Source organism: Nyctereutes procyonoides, unplaced genomic scaffold (genome assembly GCF_905146905.1).
Source record: "Nyctereutes procyonoides isolate TBG_1078 unplaced genomic scaffold, NYPRO_anot_genome, whole genome shotgun sequence".
NCBI classification, from domain to species: Eukaryota; Metazoa; Chordata; class Mammalia; order Carnivora; family Canidae; genus Nyctereutes; species Nyctereutes procyonoides.
In genome coordinates this window covers 32,432,219-32,451,886 of record NW_026575120.1, presented here as the reverse complement: position 1 = coordinate 32,451,886, position 19,668 = coordinate 32,432,219, and the positions used below count along the sequence as shown (strand labels likewise).

Below are 19,668 nucleotides of genomic sequence, written 5' to 3'. Positions count from 1 at the left end.
CCCCTTCCCCGACCCCCACTCCCACATCCCCCCCGCGGCGCCCCCTCCCCTCCCCCACTCTCTCTCCCCGGCCGTCCCCGCAGCGCCCCCCACTCCTCCCACTCACCTCGCGGCGCCCCTCCCCCTTCCGTTTCCCCGCCCCCTCCCCTCTCCTCCCCTCCCCTTCCCCCCATGGCGCCCCCACCCCTTCCCCCGCGCCCCTCCCCCTCCCCCACTCCCCTCCCCGCTCCTCCCCGCGGCGCCCGGGAGCCGGGGCCCGGATCGGGGACGTGGCTGGGAGGAGTCTGGCGGCTCCGGGTTCCGGGCCGGCCGCGGCCATGGCGGAGCCCACGGTGTGCTCCTTCCTCACCAAGGTGCTGTGCGCCAACGGCGGCCGCATGTTGCTGCAGGACCTGCGCGGCCACGTGGAGCTGTCCGAGGCCAGGCTGCGGGACGTGCTGCGCCAGGCCGGGCCCGAGCGCTTCCTGCTGCAGGAGGTGCAGGAGACCGAGGGCCCCCGCGCCGAGGCCCAGGCCCAGGCCCAGGCCCAGGCGGAGCGCGCCCCGGGCGGCGCGGGCGGCGCGGGGGGCGCGGGGGGCGCGGGCGGCGGCGGGCCGCGCGCCTGGCGGGTGGTGGCCGTGTCCTCCGCGCGCCTCTGCGCCCGCTACCAGCGCGGCGACTGCCAGGCCTGCGACCAGCTGCACCTCTGCCGCCGCCACATGCTGGGCAAGTGCCCGAACCGCGACTGCTGGTGAGGCGGGGCGGCGGGGTCCCCGGCCTGCAGGAGGGAGCGCTGGCTCGGGGCCGCACCCCTCCACCCGCGCCGCCCCGAGGGCAGAGGGCGAGCCCCGCAGGGTCCCCGGGAGCCCCCCTCCCCCCCCGGCCTCCAGCGCCGGGCAGAGGGCGGCCCGCAGCCGGGTCAGCCCGGATGCAACTGCCCCCCCTAACTAGGGCCCTCGCAGTCCAGCAGCCCGGCCGGAAAGCCGGCATTGGGACTTGGCGGTTCGCTCCCTCCGGCGGGCCCGGGGGGGCTGTGAGGGCCGCGGCCCCTTCATGGAGAGTTTTACCGGAGCGAGTCCGTGCGGCTCCAGGCTTAGAAAGCCCATCTAGAGGGACTCCCCGGGACCCCGGGAGCTGGGGGACTTGGGGAGGCGTTTTTAAGATTTTATTTATTCATGAGAACACACAGAGAGAGGCAGAGACACAGGCCGAGGGAGAGGCAGGCTCCGTGCAGGGAGCCCGACGTGGGACTCGATCCCGGGTCTCCAGGATCACGCCCTCGGCTGAAGGCGGCGCTAAACCGCTGAGGCACCCGGGCTGCCCAGGGGGGAGGCGTTTTAAGGCTGCTTCCTGCTCTGGCCTTCCTTGGTTTACCCAACAGCCGAAGGGGGGGGAGTCTCCCCCGACGTGGCGGTGCCTGGGGTGGGGAAGGCGAGCATAGTCCCCCCGCATCCTGATTGAAGGGGAAAATGACCTTGGGAGGAGAGTTGCTTCAACTCCCCTCTCTTAGCATCAGTGCCACCTAGTAGGCTGCAGTATCTATGGGATCATGGGAAATTGTTCAGCTTCAAGAGTTACAAGCGACCCCAGGTGAGGCATTTGGCGGACTGGCCCCTTCTTCACCCGGGCCTCTGATCCAGAGCTCTGTGTTCTCCTAGGTCTACCTGCACCCTTTCCCATGACATCCACACACCTGTCAACATGCAAGTACTGAAAAACCATGGGCTTTTTGGCCTCAATGAGGCCCAGCTACGGATCCTGCTTTTACAGAATGACCCGTGCCTTTTACCAGAGGTGAGTTACCAAGAATTCACCCTCATGTTGTCTGCAAGATGGAAGAAGTCAGGGGAGAACATCAAAAGTCTGCTTAAAGAGGGCAGCAGGTGTATGCGTGAAGGTAATGGTGCGGTGCTGACCTTTATGGAGTCTTTGTGATTTTACCAGGCTCTGATACACAGGGAGTGATGAACGTGTGTGGTAAAGAAATGATGATAATTCCTATTAGTTTTTGGTTGTTTACTGAAAGCTAAGCCATTCATATAACTTCATTAATAACCTGTCCCCATGTTGGAAAGGGAGGTGGGCAGGGGGTTAGGGTGACTGGGTCATGGACACTGACGGGGGCACTTGGAGGGATGAGCACTGCGTGTTATGCTATATGTTGGCAAATTGAACTCCAATAAAAAAAAAATAACGTCCCCATTTTACAGATGAGGAAACTGAGGCTCAGATATATTAACTTGGCCAAGGTCACATAGTACATGGCAGATTTGAATCTAAATCTGTCTGTGAAGCCTGTGTTTTGTTACTTGCCTGCTTATACTTTTGCCTATTTTTCTATTGAGGCATTTGTCTTTTTCTAGTAATTTATAAGATCTCTTTAAGGATGCCAGTCCCTTTTGTGGTTACATTTGTAGTAAGTATTTTCCTCTATTTACTTTCTTGGGGCTTTCAATATTAATTGCTTTGAAATGACTTGGTTGCAAATGCTTAACAGGTGCCTATTAGAACTGCTATCATGGTGAAATTAGCATGTTTGTATCTGTTTAGCTATAAGTGAAGAATTTTTTTTAAGATTTATTTATTTTAGAGAGAGAGCATGGGGATAGGGACAGGCGGGGTTGCAGATGGAGAGGGAGAGAATCTCAGACGGACTCTGTGCTGAGTGCAGAGCCCAACACGAGGCTCAATCTCATGACCCTGAGGTCAGGACCTAAGCCCAAACCAAGAGTTGAATGTTCAACCAACTGAGCCACCAGGTGCCCCTCCACAAAGAATTCTTAAAAACAAAAGAGTTGGAATCCTAAAAGAAAATATTACAAGAGCCCACCCGTTGAAAGTAGAATTTTCTACTCTGGCACAATGATGCCATCATAGACACTCAAGTTGCCATAAGAGGAGTAGGAAGAAAGGAGGATGTTGGGAAAATAGAGGGTTGTTTGTGACTCTAGTCCTCTGTTAATGCTAAGGTATTTTTTTAGGCTTTGGAAGGGAAGGGACTCACAAGATAGATATGAGCTGGAGCCTTTTTGTGATTAGCCCTCAAGGCAGCAGAATTGGTATGCAAAAGATAGTGCTGGCGTCAGCCTTAAGAGCCAAGAGGTTTATTCTTCACATCCGTCTCTTTTCTAATTTCTTTGGGCTTTGAAGCTGGGCTTGGTCAGGCATGGTTATAAGGCAGATACATTCCAACCATGTTGCCAAAAGGACTCCAAGCAGCAGCTGGAGCAAGTTATTGGCAAGAAGGGAGAGGGGAAGGGCAGCAACTGGGTCCAGTCTTTCCTCTCTCAGAGAGAAGGGGCAGTGATGCTCTAGTTACCTTTTAGTTTTTTTATGATATTGTTTGACTTATGGAAGTTTAATGTTGTTATGTTGTTTAACTTATTGAACCCTTTTCTTTATGACTTCTACCTACTGTCCTGGGTCCAGCCTCACTGTGTCATATCAGACTACTGCAGTGTTTCATGAGCAGCCAGTGGGGTTGGCTGCATCTATGCCAGCAGCCCACCCCTGGTCCTATCACCCAGGACTGGAGGTGTGTATTATGTGGCACACAGCACGGCCACTTAGGTAGCAGGGACGATGGACAAACAGTGAATGAGGCAGGAATGATGCTTCATATATGTTTTATACATATGTTGTATAAAAATGCCCCATGACCCTTTACCATCACTCTCCTAAAGACACAATACATAGGGATGCCTGGGTGGCTAGGCAGTTGAGCGTCTGCCTTTGGCTCAGGACGTGATCCCGGAGTGTCAGGATCGAGTCCCACAACGGGCTTCCTGCATGGAGCCTGCTCCTCCCTCTGCCTATGTCTCTGCCTCTCTCTCTCTCTGTCTCTCATGAATAAATAAAATCTTAAAAAAAAAAAAAGACACAATACATAATACAAATAAACCACTTAATAAAAAGATAATAGGAACAACTATTGTGATCTTGTGATTTATAATGAGAAATATAATATATTTGGTCTTCATCCCCATTACTGGCAAAGAGGTCCTAAAACCCTTGGAATTTCCTAAATGATGAGAGCTGTAAAGGTGTCTGTTAACACCTTTATAAAGGTGATTTTTGGAAAGCCCCTAGGTAACCTGAGGATGGGAGCTGGTTGTCAGGAGAACCAATCTTGTGATTAGACAATGGTAACTTTTACCTCTCTGCCTCCTACTCTCCACCTCCTGGGAGGGCAGAGGGGCTAAAGATTGAGTTCACTCACCAGCGGCCAACTGATTGAATCGATTGTACCTTGTTATGAAGTCTCCATAAAAACCCCAAAGGACAGGGCAGCCCGGGTGGCTCAGCGGTTTAGCGCCACCTTTAGCCCAGGGCGTGATCCTGGAGACCTGGGATTGAGTCCCACGTCAGGCTCCCTGCATGGAGCCTGCTTCTCCCTCTGCCTGTGTCTGCCTCGCTCTGTGTGTCTCTATAAATAAATAAATAAATAAATAAATAAATAAATAAATAAATAAATAAATAAATAAATATTAAAAAATAAAAAACCAAAGGACAGACTTTCAGATAGCTTCCAGGTTGAGCGTGTGGAGGTGCTGGGAGAATGGGAACGCAGGAGAGAGCATGGAAGCTCCACATGGGACACCTGGTTGTTGTCTGCTGAGAATTACTTGGTGGTGTTGAAAGAAACACACATTGGAAATAAGTACAATGTTGAGGGGACCACGTGGCCTAATGGATAAGGCGTCTGACTTCGGAAATATGTACAATGTGATGCTGATACATTTGAAAATCTCAATGAAATGGACACATTTCTAGGAAAAAAAATGTATAACTCATCAGAACTGATTCAAGGGGACGCCTGGGTGGCTCAGCAGTTGAAGCCTTCCACTCAGGGTGTGATCCCAGGGTCCTGGATAGAATTCCACATCAGCCTCTCTCTGGGAACCTGTTTCTCCCTCTGCCTGTGTCTCTGCCTCTTTCTCTCTGTGTCTCTCATGAATAAATAAATAAAATCTTAAAAAGAAAAGAAAGAGGGGATCCTTGGGTGGCTCAGCAGTTTAGCACCTGCCTTCGGCTCAGGAAGTGATCCTGGAGTCCCAGGATCGAGTCCCACATCGGGCTCCCTGCATGGAACCTGCTTCTCCCTCTGCCTGTGTCTCTGCTTCTCTCTCCTCTCTCTCTCTCTCTCTTTCTCTGTGACTCTCATGAATAAATAAATAAAATCTTAAAAAGAAAAGAAAAGAAAAGAAAGAAAAAACTGATTCAAGAAAGAATAGAAATCCAGAATAGTCTTTATTTTTAAATGACAAAAGCATTAAACATGAAAATTTTAAAACATCATAAAACTAGAGTACTAGTCATGGGGAGGAGAGGAAAAAATAGAACACAATGAACTTAGGGAGACAAACCATAAGAGAAAAAAACTGGAGGTATGAGGGTCACTGGAGGGAAGAGGGTGGGGGGATGGGGTAACTGGGTGGTGGACATGAAGGAGACCATGTGATGTAATGAGCACTGGGTGATACATAAGACTGATAAATTGCTGAACTCTACCTCTGAAACCAGTAATACATTGTATGTTAATTAATTGAATTTAAATAAAAAATATTTGCAAATGTGGGAAGGGGAATAGAGAAATACTTTTTATTTTTTATTTATTTATTTTTATTTTTTTATTTTTTTAATTTAAATTCAATTTGCCAACATATATAACACCCAGTGCTCAACCCATTAAGTGCCTTTCTTAGTGCCCGTCACCCAGTCACCCCATCCCCTCCACCCAGAGAGCTACTTTTTAATGGATACAGTTTCAGTGTGGAATGATGAAAAAGTTCTAGAGAAGAATAGTGATGGTTGAACAACAATGTGTATGTACTTAATGCTTCTGAATTGCACACTCAAATGTAAAATGGCTAAATGGTAAATTTTATGTTTATATATATATTTTTTGCTACAATAAAAAAGTTTAAGAATTTTAGAAGTCTTCTATAAGAAAATATTGGGCTCATGTAGTTTGTTGAGCTCTATCAAATCTTAAAGAATAGGTTATTTTGATTGGGGAACTAGGTCTAGGATCTCTTTTTCTTGATTTCCTACACATTCTTTTTTTTTTTTTTATTTCCTACACATTCTTTTTTTTAAAATTTTTATTTATTTATGATAGTCACACAGAATGAGAGAGGGAGGCAGAGACATAGGCAGAGGGAGAAGCAGGCTCCATGCACTGGGAGCCCGAAGTGGGATTCGATCCCGGGTCTCCAGGATCGCGCCCTGGGCCAAAGGCAGGCGCCAAACCGCTGCGCCACCCAGGGATCCCCTATTTCCTACACATTCTTAAACCAGTATCATACTGTTCAATTAAAGTAGTTTGTATTTTAATATATAATGGTACAAGTCATTGTGCCAATTACACATCTTTTTCTTTCTTTTTTTTTTTTAATTTTTATTTATTTATGATAGTCACACGAGAGAGAGAGGCCAAGACACAGGCAGAGGGAGAAAGCAGGCTCCATGCACCGGGAGCCCGATGTGGGATTCGATCCCGGGTCTCCAGGATTGCGCCCTGGGCCAAAGGCAGGCACCAAACTGCTGCGCCCCCCAGGGATCCCCAATTATACATCTTTTTCAAAAATTATTTCTTGTGGTGCCTGGGTGGCTCACACTGGTTAAGCGTCTGCCTTCGGTTGGGGTCATGATCCCATGATCCCTGGGATCGAGCCCTGCATCAGGCTCCCTGCTCAGTGAGAAGACTGCCTCTCCACTCCCCGCTGTCTCTGTCAAATAAGTAAAATATTTAAATAAAAAAATTATTTCTTGGAGCACCTGGTTGGCTCAGTGGGTAGAGCATGCAACTCCTGGTCTTGGGGTTATGAGTTTGAGCCCCATGCGATGTATAGAGATTACTCAAAAATAAAAAGTTAAAAAAACTTTTTTTCTACAATTGCCTTAAAAAACAGTGAAAACAAATGTGTTAAGTGTTGCTTTATTTCTGGACCAGGTCTGTTTACTGTACAACAAAGGTGAAGCACTCTATGGCTACTGCAACCTCAAGGACAAATGCAACAAGTTCCATGTGTGCAAATCCTTCGTCAGAGGGGAGTGCAGACTTCCGAAATGCAAACGGTCCCATCAACTCACTCATGCTTCAGCCCTGACACTGCTGCAGGACCAAGGACTGAATATTCCAAGTGTCATTAATTTTCAGATCATCTCCACCTACAAGCACATGAAGCTGCACAAGATGCTTGAAAATCAAGGTGAGCGGGTGGGTACCTGGGTAGCTCAGTCATTTAAGTGTCTGCCTTTGGCTTGGGTCATGATCCCAGGGTCCTGGGACCAAGATCCACACCAAGGCTCCTTGCTCAGTGGGAAGCTTGAGTCTCCCTCTCTAGACCTCTGCTCCTCCCCCTGCTTGTGCTCTTTCTATGTCAAATAAATAAATAACGTCATTAAAAGAAAGAAACAGAAAGAAGGAAGAGAAGAGAAAGAGAAGAAAAGGAAAAAAAGAGAAAGAGAAAGAGAAGAAAAAGAAAAGAAAAAAGAAAAGCCACCCCAGGTGGCTCAGCGGTTTAGCGCCTGCCTTCATCCCAGAGCGTGACACTGGAGACCCTGGATTGAGTCTAGTCCCACGTTGGGCTCCCTGCATGGAGCCTGCTTCTCATTCCACCTGTGCCTCCGCTTCTCTCTCTGTCTCCTCTCTGTGTATTCTCATGAATAAATAATAAAATTAAAAAAAAAAGAAAAAAGAAAAGAAGGAAGAAATTTAAAAAAAAAAAAGAAAATCAAGGTGAGAATATCAGAGGGAGACACAGCACTACCACATAGAGTTTTGACCAGGAGGTCAGTCTGGGGGATGGCACCCCATATGATAAGTTTTACTTTGTCCTTGGGGAAACTTAGAACCACCAACATTATATGATGTAAAATTGTGGTTCTAACCAAAGAAGGGAGGGATAGAGTTTACTTTCAGTGCTATCAGCTAATGGCATCTATCCAAGGGTTTGCTAAGCTAGGGGCCACGAAGTAGGTACAACTGTCCCCACAGCTTTGTTAGGAAGAAAGAGGAGCGAGGTGGGGGCCAGTGGATGAGAAAGGGAAGGAAAATATAGGAATGGCTTTCTTTTCTTAAATTAAGGTGCATTCTTCTTTATTTTTCTTGAGGTAATAACATATAATGCCATAGAAGTTTCAGATGTACAACATGATTCGATATTTGTGTATGTTGCAAGGTGATCACAATAAGTGGAGCTAATATCTATCATCATATATAGTTACAAAGTTTTTCTTGAAATGAGAACTTTTTTTTTTTTTTAAGATTTTATTTATTTATTCTTGAGAGACACAGAGAAAGGGACAGGCAGAGACACAGGTAGAGGGAGAGGCAGGCTCCACGCAGGGAGCCCCACGTGGGACTCAATCCTGGGTCTCCAGGACCATGCCTTGGACCGAAGGCAGACGCTAAACCACCAAGCCATCCAGGGATCCCCATGTCTGCTGTACTTTTAATTACAATGCATTCAGGTTACTTATCCTATTAAATTTGCTTATAGCTGAAAATCAGTTTCAGTGGGAGGTAGGCTTAGGAGAATTGTCTATGGGAAAACCAAATCAGTGAAGCCAGAGTCTCCAAGCTTTCGATACAGAGTTTTCTTATGTTGGGATGGGGCTGACTTCCTGCACGAGTGGTATGGAGGTGGTGTCGGGGGCTATCTAGGGGACCCTAAATGGTGGTAGGGATCTTCTGCTCTATACTGTACAGGGCCTGTCATTACCTTCATCTGGTCTTGTTTAGTGGGTCTCTCCCAATTGTGAAATAGAGACTTCCTGCTCTGTGTGTGTGTAAAATCCAGAAGACACAAACTCTCCAAATCCATAGTGTTGGGACTTTTGTCTGAGATCTGATTAGCAGGGCTGATGCTCCCAACATAAAATGAAATTGAGAGCAATAAAAGGGGTGTCTCAGGAAAGCTCATCTTTTTCCTCTTCTTTTTAGATAATTCAGCTTCTTCTGCTGAGTATGCACAGGGCCTTGAGAAACAAGGAGTACATGTAGCTGGCACTGCAGAAGCCAGTCCTCTGGCTTCTGTCCCTGCTCAGTCAGCCAAGAAGCCACACACAGGTAAACCGTAAAGAATGTCCGTGAAATATGAAGCTCGTCCAATTGGAAGATCTGAAAACAAAGCTTCTGTTGTGCTTGATTTGTAAGTTCATTCATTTAATCACTTTTCAATAATGGTCATTGTACTACCTACCTCACAAGTTGTTGTAAAAATTAAAGAAGACGGAGAAGGGGAAAACATCAGGTTGGAAGGATAACACTGGGGATGGGTGGTTGGGGACGTGGTTGGACACTGAGCCGGTGGTGAGGGGAGAACGTGAGTGTGGCTGGGGCTCAGTCCAGGGCAAACTCTGAAGATGGCACAGTCTGCCTGTAGTTCCTGGCAGCTTCTCCCAGGCTGGTGGGAGTTCTGAAGAGCAGGGTTCTGCTGACTTGCTCTGTGACCCAGCCGGGGTTTTCTAGACGCCCACATATATGATTTACCTAGTGGTAGTCAGAGACTATGTACACTTTGTACTCTTGCTTTTTCTTAATGTTTCATAAGCATCTTTCCCTGTCCACATTTTATCACAGATAATCCTTTTTATGCACAGATACACTAATATATAATCATTTACTTAATGACTTCCCTCATTCTGGGATGTTTCAATTCTTTCTAACAAATTTTGAACAGAACTCTTTTCTTAAAATCCTCATGATATTGAATTTTAAAATGTATTCCTTTGCCTAGCCCGTCGGTGCTAAACGATAACGTCTTTTGATTCGCATTTCCTTAAATATGTGCAAGTGAATGTTTTTCTGTGTGCGTGCTTTCTGTATGTCTTTTTCTGTGTGCAGTTTGTGCCTGCCCTTCAAATCCTGGGGCCTCCTCTGTGCTGATGTGGGATGGCCTTTAAATAGGTTCCTTAATTTTCATAAAAGGATACCAGTTGTACCATGCTCACGTGATATCCAGCTCTCGTGGATCCATCCTCTGGATCCATCCTCAGCCAGCACCACAGAGTTTCTAACTTTTGCGTGCTCACCAAAGATTTCTACCTCACTGTGTCTACTCTGCATGTCTTACTCAGTTTTTCACCAAAGCCCCATCGCTCTAGTATCGTTCATCCATTCCTCATCCATTCCTCAAAGTCGTCTCCATTCTTTCTGTGGATCGAGAGGGACCCTCAGAAACCTATATACCTTGCCCATTTCAGGTTTCCTCTCCCTGTCCCCACCACATGGCTTCCTTCATCCAGTTACACTTAGATGTTTGGTTCTTTGTTTTCATCAGAGTCCCACAGAGAAGCAGTGTGATGAAATCTTTTTCTGCGTTTGCTGTTGTGATATCCCCAAATGTTGGTGTGTAAAGTGTTGTGTTTTTTGTTTTTGTTTTTTTTAATTTTAACTTTGCTGCAAGAGCACATTTGGGAAAGAGGGACAAGGTAGTGAGTTTTTCATAAAGCTGAATTACTTTAGTTTAGAACAATGTTTTATCATGAAACACTGTCTTTTCTACTGGGGGAGGTGTGCAAAAATATCCTTTTTTTTTTTTTTTTTTTAATATCCTTTTCAAAGTGAGAAATCGCTGTGTTTTCTCCTAATGGACAGTAAGAGCCCTGCAGCTTCAGTGAATCTTTTCACTTTGTTTGTCCAAAGTGGTTGTCTTTCTGAAAACCCTTATGTTCTGCATAACTTGTTTTCTTTTTCCTTGTTCTGATATCTCCTGGTGCTAATTTTTTTAAGAATTATTTTTACGGGATCCCTGGGTGGCGCAGTGATTTAGCGCCTGCCTTTGGCCCAGGGCGCGATCCTGGCGACCCGGGATCGAGTCCCACATCGGGCTCCTGGTGCATGGAGCCTGCTTCTCCCTCTGCCTATGTCTCTGCCTCTCTCTCTCTCTCTCTCTCTCTCTCTCTGTGTGTGACTATCATAAATAAATAAAAATTAAAAAAAAAAGAATTATTTTTACATTTTATTATTATTTTCATTTTATCCTTTTACTATGTGTATTTTTGCTATAAGCCATCTTTAATTCTTAACAGAAGCAATGTAGGGTATAAATGTATATCCTATACATGAAGAGACTTGGTGGACTTTTTCAGTATTGTGTCTTTCTGAGATATGCTTATATACGCATAAAAAATGACTCTGTAATCTTTGTTACAATATTTTATTCAATTCTATAATATTCCAAATAAAGCTTAGTTCCGTTAGTATTCATTCTGTAAAAATATTTTATATAATCCTACTTGACCCTCATTTTCATCTCATGATACAGCTGTGGGAAAGTTATCACATTAAAATTGGGGATGAATTTTCCTTGGTCATCTATCAAGGCTTCTGAGGTGAAGCGGCACATCGATAGACTCCACAGATCCAGCATATCCTAAGTTAAATGATTAACTTTCCTACAGACTCATTTTGCCTTTGGTTTCTTTATTTTGGTGTGTTACCACCTACTGACTTAAACCAAAGCCCTGCAAATTGCCCCATACTCTTCTTTCGCCGGTTCCTGATGTCAAACTGGTGACCCAATGTTGGAGATTAATTTCCCTTCTAACATCTCAAATTTTGATCCTTTTCTGCCTCTTTCTTTACATCCCTGACACACTGCCCTCTTTCTAACCCTCAGCACCTCTTGCATTATTGCACAGATGGTGGATTCAGCGGCTTCCCAGTCATGTCTCATGAGAGTATTTTTATAGCAGGTGCTAGGTGGCCCCCTGCTCTCCTTCAGTGACGACAGTCCCATTAAAAAGATCTTTTTTTATAAAATAGGCTTTTACGGATTTCATTGATCTCCTTACCCCCCCCCCTGTGCCTGGCCAATCTTTTGAAATGCAGACATAATCACATTGCTTTGTTTTGCCATAACTTCATTGGTCCCCGTTATGCAATGTAGGAGTCATAAACTCAGATGCCTTCTTAGATGGAGAAAGGTGAGCTAAGTGGATGATGTGAGCTGGATATAAGAGAAATGGGGGGAAAGAGGAAGTGTCCTAGCAAGTTGTCCCACCAGCTACTTAAATCGGTAGCTCTGGGGGTCCCTCCTGCCTCTTGTGCCCATGTGGGGATGTGGGCCCATTTTGTCATGGTGTCCAATCAGTTGAAAGAAGCTCGATCCAGATTTTATGATACATTTTCAGATTTTGAAATACTGGCTTAGATTGAGTTTTAGAAATGCAGAACAATAATAGTGTATGTCCTGAACTACTTGCAATTTTTGGAATGTGCTGTTTTATTTTATGACTCTCTGTGTTTATAAATGACGTTCCCATTAAGTGCCACTCTCTCCCTCTTCCTGCCTCAAAATCTGGCAAAATCAGATTCTTTAAAATGCTAGATTAGTCTTTTCTGACCCCATGAAAGGCGGTTCACTTAGCATTCTCAAAGTTCTAGCATAGCACTTACTTTGCCCTGCTTTCTACTTTTCTTCCCTAACTTTGAGCAAAAGCAAAACCATTATTTCTTCTTTTGGACATTTTTTTTGCCATATAATGAATCAAATTGTGTTGTGAATCCATCAGTATCATATTGGTCTTTATTGTTCTTTTTTCTCCCCACATAATATATTTTTCATTTTCAAGAAGTCTTTTTCCCTTAAGGAATATGTTATTTAAGGTAAATATTTTTTTGGTGCTTCAATTTGAATCATCTAGGGCTAAAATTAATTGTTTAAGACTTATGATACTAATCTTTCTGTCAAAAAATTAAGGCTCTTCATTGCTAATGGGTCCCTTGGTTTCTTTCATTATAAATTTGTTCTTTATATATATATATATATATACCTCATTACATTGATCTTTTTTTCTTAGCTAAAGACATCTGTATTGCTACTCAGTATGGGAATCTCTAGAATGCTATTGGTTTTTAAAATATTTGACTTTTGTTGAATTATCTTTGTTCTAACAATGTTAGATGGCCTTTTTTCCTTCTAAATATAAAATAATGGCTACAAAAAGATCTGTCTTATGTATTTGTTTTGTGTTAAATAAAATTGTGGCTAGAAAATATATTTTTTGATATTTCATCATTAAATATGAAGTTAATTATTGTTTTAAACAAATGTTCTCTAATACAGGAAATTACATTTATTGTTAGAAGCTTTTAGTAAGAATTGGTATCTTTTGTATAATCACATAATTTTTATCATTTAAATCAATATTATATTACTGGCGTTACTATATTAACACATTCTTAAATTTTGAGTAACTCTCCTTGATTATGGCATATGCTCTTTCAATGTATTGGTTTTCCCTATTTGGTTATTTTTATTATAATTATATGCATCTATACATTCATAAATAAAATTCATTTATATTTTATATGTGTATGTAGTCATTTCCTTTTTATTTTTAGTGCTATATGCTCAAAGTATACATTTTATTCTAAGTGCTGTTTTGAGTTCTGCAGATGGATTTATAATGTCATTTTTCAACAATTTTTTTCCAGCTTTATTAAGGTATTATTGACATAGAGCATTTTATAAGTTTAAGGCGTACTAGGTGATGATTTCATACACGTATATCATGGTCAGATGATTATTACAATAAATTTAGTGCATCCATCACCTCACATTGATTATTATTTTTATTTATTTTTTATTTTTTAAATATTTGTTTATTTACTTATTTATTCAGAGAGAGAGGCAGAGACACAGGCAGAGGAAGAAGCAGGCTCCATGTGGGACTCAATCCCAGGTCTCCAGGATCACACCCCGGGCTGCAGGCAGCGCTAAACCGCTGTGCCACCAGGGCTGCCCTGATTATTATTTTTAAAGTAATATATTACTGTATTCTTGAATTTCTCTATTCTTATGTAGGAAATTTTGTCCAAAACATTTTTTGGAAAATACGATGACATATCATTGTGGAAATTGGGGAGTCTACAGGAATTGTATTCAGAAGGAAGTAGTAATCCCCATAATACCATTGTATAGTACTTTTCTGAGTTCTTTAGATAGACTACCTTGCTTAGTCATCAAAACAGAAGTGAGTTAAATCAGTACTGCCCTGACCTAGGCAAGAGGGGACCCTGCCTTGGGCCTCTGCTTTAGAAGGCTTTCTCTGTTTATGATTTATGCCAGTCAAGCCCCAGGGAAATGCTTACTCCTACATCCTCAATGCAAAACATGATTGCTTCTGAACACTGGGCAGATCTGTGGGTTGAACCACTGTCATCACTGGAAACAGATAGACTTTTGGACTTTGTGGGGGGTTACTGTGATAGAAACATTTGGGTAAGCAAAAACAAATTCACTTGTCTAGGCCTGCCTTTCCGAGAGTTTGGACATGATAGATTTTTACCAAATAAAATGTCTTTCCCAGTAGTTTCTGGTGTCCATTTTCCCTCTTTTTTTGTCTTCTAATTGGTAGCTCTGAGGGTACCTGCAAATTGTATAGTATTTGCTACAGGTACACATGACAGCGGGGGACCATTTTTGCACTATGAAACAACTCATATTACTCTTCAATATTTATATAAGCCGTTTTCCATGTAACGTGAAAGGCAAGATTTAGTTCCTCCATTGGCAAGTGTATGCATATCAAATGTGGTACTGGATATATGGTTTTATGTCTTTTCAAAAATATTCTTTTTTTTTTTAAAGATTTTATTTATTTATTCATGAGAGACACAGAGAGAGGGAGGCATAAACACAGGCAGAGGGAGAAGCAGGCTCCATGCAGGGAGCCTGACGTGGGACTCACTCCCGGGTCTCCAGGATCATGCCCTGGGCTGAAGGTGGCACTGAACCGCTGAGCCACCTGGGCTACCCTCAAAAATATTCTTGATTTAATTAAATTTTCAAAAAATTAAAGGGGGAGTTAGGCTTCAGCTCTGGATGTATAAAGTCACAAGAACAACCAGATAACCTACAAAATTGTAACTTTCCTCGAGCCCATAAGAGACCGTCATAAATCAAGTTCACTGAAATCCAAAAAATGACAAGGTTCTGAACAGAGAGATGTAACATAAAAATGATTTCAGCTTTGATAGAGCATGGGGGTGAGATGTTCCCCTTACAAACGGGTAGGATGAAATCAGGTATATTTTTAATGAATTCTTACAGGCCAAATATGGGTTAACATGTCAATTTGTGGGAAGCCTGGGTGGCTCAGCGGTTGCACGCCTACCTTCAGCCCAGGGCATGATCCTGGAGTCCCGGGATCGAGTCCCACATTGGGCTCCCTGCATGGAGCCTGCTTCTCCCTCTGCCTGTATCTCTGCCTCTCTGTCTCTCTCTGTGTCTCTCATGAATAAATAAAATATTAAAAAGAAGACCAAACACGTCGATTTGTAAAAGTCAATAGTAGAAGAAAACACCAAGAAAGATGCAGGGAAAACTAAAACAAAGAGACTGCGATGATTACTTAGGTAATCTCCCCCCAGCACAGAATTTCATAGATGAGATGATCTCTATAGTATAGGAGTGCTTATGAACATAGCAGAAGACAAAATGAAGTTAAAATATCCAGTTGAACCAGGGCCTGAGGGTGGATGCTCTCCTGCCCTGCTGGAGGAAAGGTATACTGGAAGACAGGTTGGCAATATCATAAAAGGTCTTAAAAATATGCATGCTCTTAGATAAATAGTTCCAGCTGAGACATTTATCATATGATAATAATCAAAGATGTATAGAGGAATCTACTTACAAAGTTGTGTGTATTTGCTCAGGTCCTGGCAAGAAGCAGATGGTATACTTAAACTGGATAAATGGGGAATTTAATGAAGGACTTTCTATGAAGAGGTGAGCAGGAATAAGAGAACGGACAAAGGTTGGTGGTGTACCCCAGGCTAGCAGTGATGGGGACACCGTATCACCCTAAGCATGAAGGCATAAGGTAGGGGGGTGAGGTTACAGGAGCCCAGGGAGAGTAGCCATGTGAGAGAACCTCCCACCAGATGCATTCAAGGTCTTATGTTCAAGGACACAGCCAACCAGTAGTCTTTTCAGGGTAAGAGCTGGGGGAACAAATACCCTTGCCTTCCTTTTTACCATGATCAGATTTCTTGCAGATGTTCCCCACCCCTATCCCCCCCCATTTGGACAAATGCACCAGAAGCCAAAGACGGAAGGAGCCTGATGAGGCAGTCTTGCAAGGATCAGCAAAGCAAACAGTATGGTGGAGAAAGGTAAAGGATGAACTGCAGGCTAATAAAAATATCTAGCCCAGGGATCCCTGGGTGGCTCAGCGGTTAAGCGCCTGCCTTCAGCCCAGGGCGTGATCCTGGAGACCCAGGATCAAATCCCACGTCAGGCTCACTGCTTGGAGCCTGCTTCTCCCTCTGCCTGTGTCTCCTCTGCCTCTCTCTCTCTCTCTCTCTCCCTCTCTCATGAATAAATAAATAAAATCTTTAAAAAAAAAACATCTAGCCCAGGGATGCCCAGGTGGCTCAGTGGTTGGGCGTCTGTCTTTGGTTCAGGGCATGATCCTGGAGTTCCCGGATCGAATCGCGCATCGGGCTCCCTGCGTGGAGCCTGCTTATCTCTCTGTGTGTGTCTCTCATGAATGAATAAATAAAATCTTTAATATATATATATATATATATATATATATATATATATATATATATCTAGCCCAATGTCTGAATGCAGCACTACCTGTAAAGGAAATCACCTAGTTGTCCAGCATTAGGGAATTTGCTGATTTGCTGAACAACTTATGGATAGGTCTATATCTTGGAATGGCACCATGAAAAATGATGTTTTGGGAGTATTATTAAGGTGAAAAGTGTTCGTAATATATTGGTGAATGCAATGAAATTTTATGTACGGTTTGATCCCAACTTTTTATCAGCATTATATGTGGGTATGTATGTGTATGCATTTATGCATTTAAAGTATCTGAAGAGGTAACTGGGTGATGGGCATAAAGGAGGGTATGTGATGTGACGGGAACTGGGTGTTATACTATATATGTTGGCAAATTGAATTTAAATTAAAAAAATGTCTGGAAGAACATAGAGTCTAATGCCAACAATGCTGCTTTTGGGGAAGTGAGATTACAGATAATTTTAATATTCATGACTTTGATTCTCTGTATATCCTACCTTTTCTACAATATGTAATAAAAAATTAAAGTTCTTTTTAGAAAAATGAGGACTATGGCATGATCCCACATTAATTCTGTGAGTTAAGTAGGTGCTATTCTTAACACTGACAAGGAAAATTCCTTAAAAATTCCATTAGAAGCCAGTTTCAGTTTTGAATGTAGTTACAAAATTCTTAAATAAAATTCCAGCAAAGAACTGAACAATAATAATTATCCTGATATATCATTAGTGCCAATTACTCTACTGAGTGATTTACCTAGTTCTTTAACTTATTTTCTTATAACACTGTGAAGTAGGTATTCTACTAACATTTCCATTTTTAGGTAAGGAACCCAAAGCTCAGAAAAGTCACAGCCAAAGTTACATGGTTACTAAAGGGTAAACCAGTGTTTAAAGTCAGGTTTGTCTTCATCTAAACCCAGTGTTCCAAACTACACCATGGCTAAGTAGAACTTACTTCCCAAAATACAAGACTAGCGGATCACAGAACTCCAAATATATTCATCATGTCAACAGAATGAATAATGAACATCAGAAGATTACTTTGTAGATCTTGCAAAGTCACTGTGTAATATTTAAAAGACTCAGAAGCTAGAAGCAAGTAGATACTTCATTAACTTGGTGTTCTGTATCTTTAAAAACCAGGAAAATCACTTTATAAATTGACTGGTTACTGTTGTAATTATTTCGCATGCTTTTAGAGATTATTGTCATTGCTTCAAGATGGCAAAACTGTTGGAAAGAAAAAGATCAAAACCTTACGATAGTAGCCTGATGGAAATTCAATCATTCAGTTAGTGTTTACTGAGACCCTACTTCATGCTGGGCACTCTACCAGGTACTGACCCAATAGTGGCAAAGGATGCTGATAGCTAACACTGATGTACAGCCTATGTGCTAGGCTGTTTTTCTATGTATGTGAATTCATTTAATCTTCATACAACTGCATAAGGTAGTTACTATTATTGTTCCATTTTATTTTTTTTTAAGATTTTATTTATTTATTCATGAGAGACGCAGAGAGAATGGCAGAGACACAGGCAGAGGGAGAAGCAGGCTCCACGCAGGGAGCCCAACATGGAACTCGATCCCAGGTCTCCAGGATCACGCCCTGGGCTGAAGGCAAGTGCTAAACCACTGAGCCACCCTGGGATCCCTGTTGTTCCATTTTATAGATGAGGACACTGAGGCACAAAGGGGCTAACGTAAGTAGTGGAGCTGTAACACAAATACATACAGTCCTGGCCCAAGAGTCTGAACATCAGTTTTTTGTGTAAACACTCTCTAAACCAGAATAGTGTCTGTCCTCATGGAGATTATGGTTTGGTGGCAAAATAGACATGAAACCAGAGTGAAATCAGCAGTTTCAAGTAGTAAGTGCTAAGGAATAAGAAACTAACAGGAATGACTTCTTAGGGCAGCCTGGGTGGCTCAGCAGTTTAGCGCCACCTTCAGCCCAGGGCGTGATCCTGGAGATCACGGGGATCTAGTCCCACATCGGGCTCCCTGCATGGAAACTGCTTCTCCCTCTGCCTGTGTCTCTGCCTCTCTCTGTGTGTGTGTCTCTCATGAATAAATAAATAAAATCTTTTTTAAAAATAAAGAAATGACTCCTTAGATGGGCATAGAACAGTCAAGGAGAGCTGGCATGGAGGGAGCCGTTCAGATCACGGTGGGGGTGGGGCGTGAAGGACAAGGGGCCTTGGGAGAGGAGCAGGTGCAGAAGCCCTGGGGCAGCCACTGGAAGGATGGTCTCAGTGGCTCAACTTACCTGCAGGAGTCTGAGAACCTTTGCAGGGCGTGCTGAGCAATGGATTTTATTTGAAGCGTGATGGGGGAGCTTTCAAAGTTTTAATATTTACGAGGCATTTGTCTTCACTAGAGATGCTTTATTTGCAGACAATTTATTTTTTGTCCACCTGGTGCCTAATCTGTACTGCACGTGGAAGTCCCTCAGACATCTGTGGTCATGGGTGATGGTGGCTGCATTCAATTCTGATTTGAGAGTCAGGTAGACGGCCTGTCATACCCAAACCTTGAAGTTCAAGTTGATGCTCAGAAGGTTAGGGGGACACAGCTCTGAGGGTGGTACGAGGTGCCTATGATCATTCCCATTTTACAAATGAGGAAACTCTGGTATAGAAAGTTGTGTTTGTCATGGATATCTGTGCCACGTCCAGGATTTGTGATCAGATCTGAATTCTGTGCTACAAATTGGCAGTTTCTAGATTTAGTTTATCACATGGCAGTCATCGCACTTTGTTCCAGTGGTCTAGAGCTGTGCTCTCCAATATGATGGCCACTAGCCACATGTGGACATTTAACATTAGACTAACTTAAAAAAATTTAAAAACCCACTAAAAATTCAGTGCCTTGGTTGCATTGGCTACACTTGAAGTGCTTGATAGCCATTTGTGGCTAGGGCCACTTCAGTGGAACAGTTGCGCTGTCGCAGAAAGTTCTATCTTCTAGACAGTGCTGGTCTAGAAATGTCTTAACTTGCCCTTTTAAATGGCAGATGAGTTCCACAAAGAGTTGTTTGTGGGCAGATAATTTTATCCAGCTTCTTATAATTGTCACCCAGAGCCTATGAAATTCAAATTTTGTAAGCATATTTTATTGTTTGGAGATTGCCA

At 43.3% G+C, this 19,668-nt stretch overlaps 1 protein-coding gene across 1 annotated transcript; it reads left to right on the top strand.

The window, feature by feature from the left end:
• Nucleotides 1–227: 227 nt before the first annotated feature.
• ZC3HAV1L (zinc finger CCCH-type containing, antiviral 1 like) lies at nucleotides 228–13,219 on the top strand. The gene is made up of 4 exons (XM_055335479.1): nucleotides 228–730; nucleotides 1,638–1,773; nucleotides 6,935–7,193; nucleotides 8,930–13,219. The coding sequence occupies exons 1-4, from the start codon at nucleotides 318–320 to the stop codon at nucleotides 9,064–9,066; spliced, it is 945 nt and encodes a 314-aa protein (XP_055191454.1). The 5' UTR covers nucleotides 228–317; the 3' UTR covers nucleotides 9,067–13,219.
• Nucleotides 13,220–19,668: the final 6,449 nt, after the last annotated feature.

What these genes read in the sequence shown, in the direction of transcription:
- ZC3HAV1L (XM_055335479.1), top strand. Translation starts at nt 318, where the DNA reads ATGGCGGAGCCCACGGTGTGCTCCTTCCTCACCAAGGTGCTGTGCGCC. An exon ending in TGCCCGAACCGCGACTGCTG is followed by an intron (nt 731 to 1,637) that starts GTGAGGCGGGGC and finishes GTGTTCTCCTAG; the next exon opens with GTCTACCTGCACCCTTTCCC. An exon ending in CAAGATGCTTGAAAATCAAG is followed by an intron (nt 7,194 to 8,929) that starts GTGAGCGGGTGG and finishes TCTTCTTTTTAG; the next exon opens with ATAATTCAGCTTCTTCTGCT.